Source organism: Hakea prostrata, chromosome 4 (assembly GCF_041222555.1).
Source record: "Hakea prostrata isolate BN-2017 chromosome 4, UWA_Hpros_2, whole genome shotgun sequence".
Taxonomy (NCBI): Eukaryota; Viridiplantae; Streptophyta; class Magnoliopsida; order Proteales; family Proteaceae; genus Hakea; species Hakea prostrata.
In genome coordinates, this window is record NC_142603.1 from 42,408,488 (window position 1) to 42,419,109 (window position 10,622).

Consider the following 10,622-nt stretch of genomic DNA (forward strand, 5'->3'; position numbering starts at 1 on the left):
CAATCATGGTTATACAACTATATATTAATTAATATTAAAATTTCTATATGACTTGAGTCATGGGCCCTAATCTAGAAAGCCCACTGCTAGGTGGATTAGTGGACATGCTATTAGAGAGACACTTTCCCTTAGGGCAATTAGCTGAATAGGTACCATCCTATAGGAAGAGCTGAATAGGTATCCTCACAAAGAGAGGTGACATTACCCTTTCACCCACAATCTTTGGGGCTCTATAAAACTCATTTTCAAACTCATTTTTTAACTATGAATTTCCTCCTCCTCCTCCTCCTCCTCCTCTCTCTCTCTCTCTCTCTCTCTCTCCCTGTTGTTATTCTGTTAAGCAGTGAACATAACCTAATTACACCTGAAGTCATATTTATGTACAACCTTAAAAGGTTTGGGCTGGCTGATTTTGGGGGTGAAGACACATTTGGTACCCGTATTGCACAATTTGGGGTGTCTAAATACCTTAAAGAAAGTACCTTTAGATAAGTTTCAACTCTAACTAAGTTTGTGATTACAACAATCTTTCTAGTATTCATGGAGATTCCTCAGTAAATTTTCAACAAACATTTTTGTTGTTTGAGGTTTTGGGTTGTTATTTTGACTTTGGAGCTTTGGATAGTTTTGCATGGTTGAACTAATCAATTTCTTACCTTACAACAATAATTGTCCATAAAAGTTCATTTTGAATCCTAGGGTCATAATTCGGTTTGTGGCTGATGTATGAGAGGGAGATGGAAATGACAATTTTGAGTGTTTAAAATGTATTTAAAATGAGGTCAATCCAACACAATAACCAAGAATAACAAACATGAAAAACACCCCCCCCCCCCTCCCTCCCTCCTTCTTTTTTTTTTTTTTTTTTTTTTTGTGGTGTGGGGGGGGGTGGGGGTGTTGGGGGATTTTCTCTCAAAATTTTAAGTTATGCATTCATGGTCTCGGGGTGCCTTTGTAGACCAATCCCTATTGATGTCAATTCTCTTAACACTCAATGAGTATGGTACTCATTGAGTGTTGTTTAGTGATTTATATGTTATCTGGTGTAAAGTTTATGAAATATTATTATGGATTACCCACCATTCACAGTCCAAGAGGATTTATATATATGTTTTTTTCAAAACAAATGACAAATTTGAATAAAGATATGCCAAACGTCTTTTTTAGTTAAAAGAAATAAAATCCATTCAACGTATTGGTTAAAAAATGACTTTTTAATTTATTTTAATCCAAAATGATTCTTAGTATTAATTAGGTAAAAATAAAAAATGAAAACTATACCATAAAGAGTCCAAAATTTCCAATGTACGATTTTATATTTGGTTTTCAGTTGATGAGATCTCAGATATGTCAAGTCATAATCATATTAGCCTCTTCTTCCTAATAGAGACACGGCAGTCCCAGTCGACATACAACAACAAACCTATCCATCAAATATGATTGGCCATGGATCATGCTTCAAATTAAATCCATTCAAAACGATACTAGATATGAGGCCTAAGCCATGCACATACTTTCTCACCACACTGTTAAGCCCTCCTCTCTATAGGAGCATTTAAAGATCTCCATTAATCTATATGAGAAGCCCAGATTGACACATGCATTTCATTTTTCACCACTTCTCATAAGGTTACTTTAGGTCTACCTGTAGGTTTTTTAGTTTCTTCTATTTCGTTAAGTCACTCCATTATAAAAGAGCATTTAAAGGCCTTGATTGAAATGGTCGTACCACCTCAAATGACTCCGCATCACTCATCATTTTCCGGAACTACTCTGAGACTAGTTCTGGTATAAACATTCCTTACTTTATCCTCCCTACTTTTGCCGGTCATCTTTTTCAACATCCTCAGTTTTTACTATACTGAGTTTATTTATATATTGGTTCTTAGCAGCCTAATACTATGCACCACATATATCATAGAAAGTCATACTATTTAGCTATAATTTAATTTTATTCTTTGATGAAGTAGTTGTAGTAGAACAGCAAACATTATAATGAAGGGGATAAAATTCAGTGGTAATATTCTCATAAGTTAGATATCCACCAAAATACATAGACCAAATAAAATCTCAATGAAGACCACAAGCTAAAGCTTCCAAATTGTGATTAATTCTCAAATGATTACTATATCACACCATAAAATAAAGATAGATCTAGTAATCTCAAACAAACTGACAAAAACAGAATATGCATTACCATAATCATTTTCACAAACACCGTATTCAACAAAGCTATTTCCAGTTATCTATTTCAAGAGTTGGATCAGAAGAGCTCATCGGTGGTCCACCTGGAGAAAGGTCAGTCTCTTGTTGAATATGCTGTGATGTTGGTTGATCATGAACCATCTTCAAAGAATCAAGTTCCCTTACAACTTCCTTCATTGTAGGTCTATCTTCTCTTCTATCTTCTAGGCAGTTACTTGAAATCTCAGCAACAATCAGAAACTGTTGGTTCTTCCCATCATCCTCTTTTATCTGATCATCAAGAATATGAAAAAGATTCCCACTTTTCAATGAAGATGGTAAAAACTTTGCGAGAACTATCCATTCCCCAAATCCATCCATAAAAACTGGCTTTTTCCCGGTCAAAAGCTCTGCAAGGACAACTCCAAAACTGTAAACATCACTTTTATCAGTTAGATGGCCTAAAGGAAGACATTCTGGGTCCAAGTATCCATGAGTCCCTTGAATTACTGTTGTCTTATGAGTTTGATCCTCAGGAACCAATCTTGAAGCTCCAAAATCAGATACTTTGGCGCTGTAATTATCATCCAATAGTATATTAGAAGACTTCACATCCCTATGAAAGATAGGAACTGAATGAGACGAGTGCAGATAAGCAAGTGCATCTGCAGTTTCTGCAGCAATTCTTACGCGATCCTCCCATGAAAAAGGAGCAGCTTTATTCTCACCATGGATCAGTTGGTAGAGGGTTCCATTGGAGATGAATTCATAAACTAACAAAGGGACTTCTGTCTCTAGGCAACAGCCTAGGAGCTTCACCACATGCCTGTGATTAATCTGAGAGAGGATGTCAACCTCATTTATAAACTGTATAATCTGGGTTTGATCCATAATTTTGGATTTCTTAATGGCAACAAATTTTCTCCCAGGTAAGATTCCTCTATATACTGTGCCAAACCCTCCTTCACCGAGTATTTCATTGCGATCAAAGTTCTTGGTTGCCCTCTTCAACTCCTTTATGGTGAAAATCTGGACGATATCTCTGACCCCTTTATACATAGCTATTTTTTGTTGTAATAGAATACCTCCATTTTGTTTGAAGAACTTAAGTAGACGTCTTTTCTTAAAAGTAATTGCCCAATATATAAACCAAATGAAGCTAGGTAGAGCTATGGTGCATACACTGACTCCTGCAAAAATAAAAAAACAGATCCATGTTGATGTTTTACATCTTTTGTGTGACAAAGAAAAACACCAGAAGAGCTGGAAACGCGTATGCATTCATGGTCAAAGGCACCAATTGACCTCTAAAGAAGAGAGAAAGACAGGTGGGGCTTGAAGATTCCAATTGGATTGATCCAGTTTGACACTCGAAAGCAACATACTCTTCTAGATGCCAAATTATAAACATAAGATTTAAGATAAAATTGTATATATTACCCCTTTAAAGTTGCAAACAATCTTGTGGTGTGTTTGGAGGGTTTGGAAAGAAAGAGAAGTACTGTTGAAACGTGGAGAGTATTTAAGATTAATAACAGAACATTAGATTTTGAGTACCTTAGTGTCACGTTTATGGGATAGAATTTGAAGGGATTTGGAGGATGAGAACTCGACACAATAATATTCCAAGCTCTTTCAACTGAATAGTCATAGGCTCCCAGACAATTTAGAGGTGTTCCAAGTTTTTTATTTTATTTATTTATTTATTTATTTATTTTTGTTGCGTGTGGGGGATGGGGGAGTATTTTGGAGGAAGGTTAATTAGGTTTTTTTTCTCACTCTTTTATGTTATACGTATAGTGCTTGGGTTTTAAGGTGTGGTAGAAAAACATCTTAGAGCTGTATTTCCATTTCTTCATCTTTGTAATGTCCATTACATAGCTTTGCTGTAGACATAGCATTCGGGAGAATCACCTATGTCTTTTGCTTTACATATGTATTTCCATTTTTACATTTTCATTATGTTGACCAATGTGCAAGATTGTTTTATCATGGTTTGAATTCCTTTGTTCCTTTGTATGAATCCTATGGTTGAATCCTTAACTCATATTTGGCCGCCTCTCGATCACCCACTCTAGCCCTATTCTTAGGATATGTAGTACCGCTATGGTTAAATAGGTCTAAAGGATTTTAAGTTTATCTTGCTGCAAGTGTGTGTGTGTGTTTTTTAATATATATTTGTACCCACTTAACTTTTTCTTCATTGTGTCCTTTCTTTTTCAAATTTATAGTGAAACCATCATGGAGCTTTGTTGTTGATCTAACCTTCAAGTGAACCATGTAAATCTTGTCTTAGTACATGTGCTTTCCCTATTTACATTCTCATTGCATTGACCCCCAGAGTGGCACAGGGAGACTGGCCTGTGTGAACACATCCTGGGTGGAGGAGAGAACGTGAAGTCCACAACCACCACCACGAAACCCACAGGACAACAAGCAGCAAGGCAAAAGAAAGGAAGTGGGCAACCCCCCCAGCACTGTCTCATGGTTTCACGAGACAGGGAATGGGTGGGCCACAGGTGGGTAAGAGAGAAAGAAAAGCCACCAAGAGTCAATTATAACACACCCAAAACAACCCCTGATGTGTGTAAGCCCCCTCTTATGTAGTTCCCCGCCCCCCCCCCCAAAAAAAAAAAAAAAAAGCGGAAAGTTTCATCTCCTTAAAACTAACAAAGCCGGGCGGTACCTAATGTATTTTTAAAATTTTAGGATGGGAGGTTTCCGGGGGGAGTAGAGAATTCCCACTGGAGGATGGAATTTCGAAAGGAGAATGTTTCTATTAGACAAAGGATATTCTTGTGGCTATGCAAGGGGAAATCTGACCAGGAAAGGAGGCAGTGGTGAAGAAGTCCTATGTTGGTGTGGTGAGTGGAGGGGCTATGCTCTCTTTAGACTATCTCCATGAATAGTTTCATGCAAGGAAATTTCGAAGCATTGTAATTCCTTGGTCTACATATGAGGAGTAGCATAAATTGTTCAAATTTGCTTTAATTTGAACAATTGGTAGGTTTGATTTTCACAAATTATAATGGAAGGGGTGAGGAAAGAGGTTCGACAAAGATTGAAGATTTCTAGTCTTGTCATTCTTCATTCTATCAATAAGGCTATTTGGGGACAAAGGTGAAATGACTTATATTTAGAGGCATTGCCCATGAAGGCGGAGTTGCAAACTACTTGGTTTCAACCGTAGGGGACCAAATGTTAATGTATATCTCAACCATCTATAAAGATGGTTTGGGATCATTTTTTGGAATTACCGTTGGAGTACTAGCATGAGAAGGTGGTGTAGTCCATTCCAAAGATAGTGGGTAGGCTTGTAGCTTTAGACTAGAGGACCAAACAGGGTTTCTTTGGCAACTTTGCTCATGTCCTTGTTGAATTCGAATTGGATGTGAAGTGGGTGGAGGAGGTTCATGTGGAGCAATGTGAACCAGGTACATTGAAAGTCTTTTGGTTTCTCCAGAAGGTCGTGTAGGAGGGGGGGGGGATTGAAAGTGTGTGTATTGTGAACGCTTTGCTCATGTGGTGGCACAATGTAGGGCTAAAAAGGAGGCTGATATTACACAAGCAACAAGGGAGAAGGTGGAGGAGTTTCCAAGGGAGGTGGTGTGGATGGTGAGCAAGTCTCGAGCAACAAGGGGAGATGGGTTTAGAGGGGACTCTTGCTACAACATAGTCTCACTTGGTTGAAACTCGTATAATTTCTCAGTCTTTTACAGCTCAAAAGCCATTGAATCAGACCTAGCCTGCTATGGAGAGTTTGACCAAGAGGTGGGTACAATTTTAGAAATTTTGAGTTTAAAAATTTGGTTGATGAGGATAATTAAGGTGCTTGGGGTCCACTCGAGTCGATTGGGGACACTAGGAGAGTTGGAAATATACTAGACTCTCAATTTGAAGTCTTGGAAAGCCAAGTTGAAATTGTTGTAGTCACGGCCGTGACAGGGTTGGAAATGTAGTGAACTCTCAAGGTTGAAAGATTTGAAACTAAAAAGGATAATTTGATGAATAGGTAAACGCTATGCAAAAATTAAGATTTAGTTCGGGTTAAGTGACTCTATTTGTAATTTTTTGAGAGGTTTATACTTTGACTCTATTCGGTCGGGTTAAGTGACTCTATTTGTAATTTTATAAGAGGTTTACACACACATATATATATATGTATATAACCTTTTAAAATTGGTCTTGAATCCTTCTCTTTTCTTATTAATAAATTTGACAATTTTGATAAAAAGAAAAATTACACGATTTGAAGGGTTATGTGCAATTTGCTCAAGATATAAAGATCTAGACAAAAATAAAAATTGTGATGATGATTGATATCACATTGCTTTACCAAAAAGAAAAAGATAGATGACGGATGACATTTGTGAGAGAAAAGATGGTTACCTGTAATAATAGGTAATGATGTTTGATATTCTCACCTGCTTCCTTTTAGTGCACTATAAGGGGAAGTTCCATTTTTCCAGCCATTGCCACGATAGCCCAATGGACAATGGCAGCTTTAACCTCCAACACTGTTCTTATTGTATTATTGGGGTGTGGCTAAGAGCAAAAAATTATCGTTTCTGGCCAAGGATCTTCACCCAATCCTCAGGATGGATGGCATGTGACATGTGCAGGTACCGAGCAGCCACATGCATGTCATCCATCAGAGGGCTGGGGGATGGGCATGCAAAGATCATCCTTTGGCGGAGAGGGTATGGATCTAGGTTCATATTAAAAATAAATGAGAATTGAAAACCTAGTGAGTCTCATACTATTTATGTGATCAAAAGTCTTCAGGGAGCACACTGTTCTCCTATGATTGCAAGGTGATCCGGTCTCACAATAGGGTAGTTGGGGTTTCAAGATGAGAGAAAATACCTGCAATAATGGATATGACATTGCCCTTACACCCAATTCCTTCTCTCCATTCACCGTAGAAAGAAAGTCCATTTCCCCAGCCATCCCCACGATAGCCTAGTGGACAATGGCATCTGTAGCCTCCAATACTATTCATGCATTTAGCAGTTTCACTGCAGTTATGGATGGAAGCAGATTCACATTCATCGATGTCTAAGTCACCATCGTTAAGATATAACAAGTCAGTAAGACGTAAGAATACAGTAGAGTTAAGAGTTGGGTTGTTTCACCAAAAAATTAGAGTTGGTTTGTTTGTATATGTCATTACCTTGGCATCCGTCTTGAAGGTACGGATTCCCTTTATAACCTTTTGAACAAACGCAGCTGTAGCCGCGATCGTTCTTGGAGGTGACACATTTGCTTCTGGTTCCGCTGCAAGCATAAGTAGTCTTGTTTTCTTTAGCTTCTTTACAAGATTTTCGTTCGATTGCCCAGTCGTACACGACAGGAACAGATTCCTCACCCGCTACGTTGAATGGACTGGTAAATTTGGAGAGGTATGAGTTTGAGAAGTGGAACCAGTCAGCTTTAACGACGAAACCATAGCTGCAGGGATTGAAATCAAAGACGTTCCTATGGTTCTCAAAACTCTTCACAGTTATGTTGAAGCTTGCAAAACCCTTTGGAATTGAAGTCTGACAACACCCAATGCCCGTGCAGGAACCATTTATCACATCAGACTTGTTGACGCAAAACATGGTACACCCATTCTGGAACACCCGGCCATTGGAGCCGCTGATGTTAGAGATGGTATCACAGCCCAGAGCTGTGAATTTGTTCTCTGTGTCAGAGAGGGTGAATCGAGACCGGTTGCCCGATGTACCAATAGCTTTGTTCCAGATAGTAGATTCACCTATCTTGTTGTAGCAGTCGTAAGACACCTGAGAAAGTACGGTAACTTGCCCTTCATATGAAACATCCAGTACTTCCACGCTACTTCCCATTATCAGTTTTGGAGGGTCGATGCTTTCGTCGCAGAATAGCCTAAAACTTTTGCCGTAAAAACAGTCAGAGTCGATGCCAAAGGGGTAGGGAACTTCAACATTACCACATCTAGACTTGCAATTGGGTTTTGTCCGTGTTGCCATGGCTGGGCATAAGGGGAGGATGAAAAGGAAGGGAATCAAGAACACAAGATGATTACTCATTGCTAAAGGAATTCTCTGTTACTCTTGATTCACTGGGTGCTTCTTTGCTTCACCAGTTATGCAGTGTGATATTTATCATGTAGCTTGACACCCTCCAATGACTGAGGAGAGAGAAGCGTGCTTTTTTCTTTGAGATAAAAAGCAAGGAACCAGATTATGTAGTGCGTTCTTTATAACTCGGCCACCAATTAACTGAATCTATTAGATTGAGATTCAGTGCTGTTAAATGCGAAACACTGTGCAAATTTAGATCGAAATTTTAATTTTGACTGTCTTTTAGGTTTATAATACTTTCGAAATAGACGGTCCGAATTTAACATCAACCTTTGACAACACATGCTTCGCATTAAATGCACATCATTCAAGTTTGAACTGGAATTTATTCTATTCTTTGCGTTGGGTTGGGTCTTCCTCACAAGGACCCACATGTTCTTCTCCCCGCTTTCCTAAACAGTCTCGCTGCAGTTAAGAAGATGTGCAACCTTACATTCATCCACATCTTCATCATCATCATCATCATCAAAACCAATCCACGTACCACCAACTAAAACAGATAGCAAGATTGTCAGTGTTAAGCCATTCATCAAACACAGTAGAATTGATTTGCAAGATAGCCAGATAGGGTTGGTTTACATGGATCCGTCTTCAAGGTACGAGTTCCCCTGATAACCTTTTGAACAAACACAACCGTAACCAATACCATTCTTGGAGATGCATGGCACACTCACTTCTATTTCCAACGCATGCATAACTAGTACGCTTTTCCATAGCTTCCTCACAAGACTTCAGTTTTATATATTTAGAAGTGAAGTTGGAGAGACATGAGGTAGAAAATTTGAACCAGTCAGTTTGAACGAGGAAACCGTAGCTGCAGGGATTGAAATCAAAAGCCCTTTTATGACCCTCATAAGTGTTAACATTCAAATTGAAATTTGCAAAACCCTTCAACCTACGTGTTTTCTAAAAGAAGAAAAAAAAGAAAAAGACAACAACCTACGCCGGAACAGGAGCTAGGCACCGCATTTTTTTTATTGGCACAAAACATGTTACACCCACTCATAAAGCGCTCCGGCTATTGTAACCGGTGATTGTTGCTTTGGTGTTACAACCGAGCTGGAAACCTATTCTCAGTGTCATAAACAGTGAATAAGGTGAGATCCATATCATCTGTAATTTTTTTTAGTATAATTTCCTACAATTTCCTCCTAGGATTGTGCCATGTGGCATTAAATAATATAACGGTTATCCAATTCATACTAAATTTAATCAATTTCCACTAAATTTAATCAATTTCCACGGATAACCCCAATTTTCTTAAAAACTATATTATTTTTTTTAATTTTTATATTAATTCCTTTAGGGCTTGTTTGGTTACATGAGTCTGGAGATTTCAAATATTTAGAAATTTCAAATCTATAGATTTCAAATCTATGGAGTTATAATTTATAAAATTAGATGTTTGGTTGTGGAATGAAATGTGTGGATTCATCCTAAAAAACTATTTGATCGACATGATTTTTGTAAATGTGCAAATGTATAGCTTTTTTGAAATCTCTGGATTTTACCCCTTACCCATAAATCTTTTAGGGCCTGTTTGGTTACATGAGTCTGGAGATTTCAAATATCTAGAGATTTCAAATCTATAGACTTCAAATCTATGGAGTTATAATTTATAAAATTAAGTGTTTGGTTGTGGAATGAAATCGGAATTCATCCTAAAAATTTATTTGATCGACATGATTTTTGTGAATGTACAATTGTATAGCTTTTTTGAAATCTCTGGATTTCACCCATTACCCATAAATCTACAGATTCACCTTTTTACACTAAAAACGTGAATCTGTAGATTTCATGAATCTAGAGATTTTTACAACCAAACGGGTATAATTCTCAGATTCATGAATCCAGAGATTTGAAATCTCTAGATTCATGTAACCAAACAGGCCCTTACAGATTCACGTTTTTAGTGTAAAAAGGTGAATCTCTAGATTTCATGAATCTAGAGATTTTTACAACCAAACGGGTATAATTCTCAGATTCATGAATCCAGAGATTTCAAATCTCTGGATTCATGTAACCAAACAAGCCCTTAATTTTTTTCAAATTTTTCTCTACTCACATGTAAAATGTTACTATTTGGCCCCATCAATAAAATAATAGTTATAAATACCATTCCTAATTAAAAAAATAATTCTTCAATTCCTATTTATTCTCTTCTCTCCTCTTTCATCTTTTCTTATTTACTCTTTTCTATTTTTATAAACGTGGGTTAAACAAAATTTTGAAAAAACTTCTTATTAAGTATTTCAAATGCCATTCTTAATTGGAAACTAGCTCTCCAATTCCTATTTATTCTCTCATCTTTTCTCTTTTCTTCTCTCATCT

At 37.4% G+C, this 10,622-nt stretch overlaps 1 protein-coding gene across 1 annotated transcript; it reads right to left on the bottom strand.

Moving 5' to 3' along the window:
• Positions 1 to 2,010: 2,010 nt before the first annotated feature.
• LOC149018955 (wall-associated receptor kinase 2-like) lies at positions 2,011 to 8,297 on the bottom strand. The gene is made up of 3 exons (XM_089153066.1): positions 7,358 to 8,297; positions 7,051 to 7,242; positions 2,011 to 3,374 (listed from the first exon to the last, which is right to left on the bottom strand). The coding sequence occupies exons 1-3, from the start codon at positions 8,235 to 8,237 to the stop codon at positions 2,233 to 2,235; spliced, it is 2,214 nt and encodes a 737-aa protein (XP_089009192.1). The 5' UTR covers positions 8,238 to 8,297; the 3' UTR covers positions 2,011 to 2,232.
• Positions 8,298 to 10,622: the final 2,325 nt, after the last annotated feature.

What these genes read in the sequence shown, in the direction of transcription:
- LOC149018955 (XM_089153066.1), bottom strand. Translation starts at nt 8,237, where the DNA reads ATGAGTAATCATCTTGTGTTCTTGATTCCCTTCCTTTTCATCCTCCCC. An exon ending in CCTTCAAGACGGATGCCAAG is followed by an intron (nt 7,243 to 7,357) that starts GTAATGACATAT and finishes ATGGTGACTTAG; the next exon opens with ACATCGATGAATGTGAATCT. An exon ending in TGTCATATCCATTATTGCAG is followed by an intron (nt 3,375 to 7,050) that starts GTATTTTCTCTC and finishes TTATTTTTGCAG; the next exon opens with GAGTCAGTGTATGCACCATA.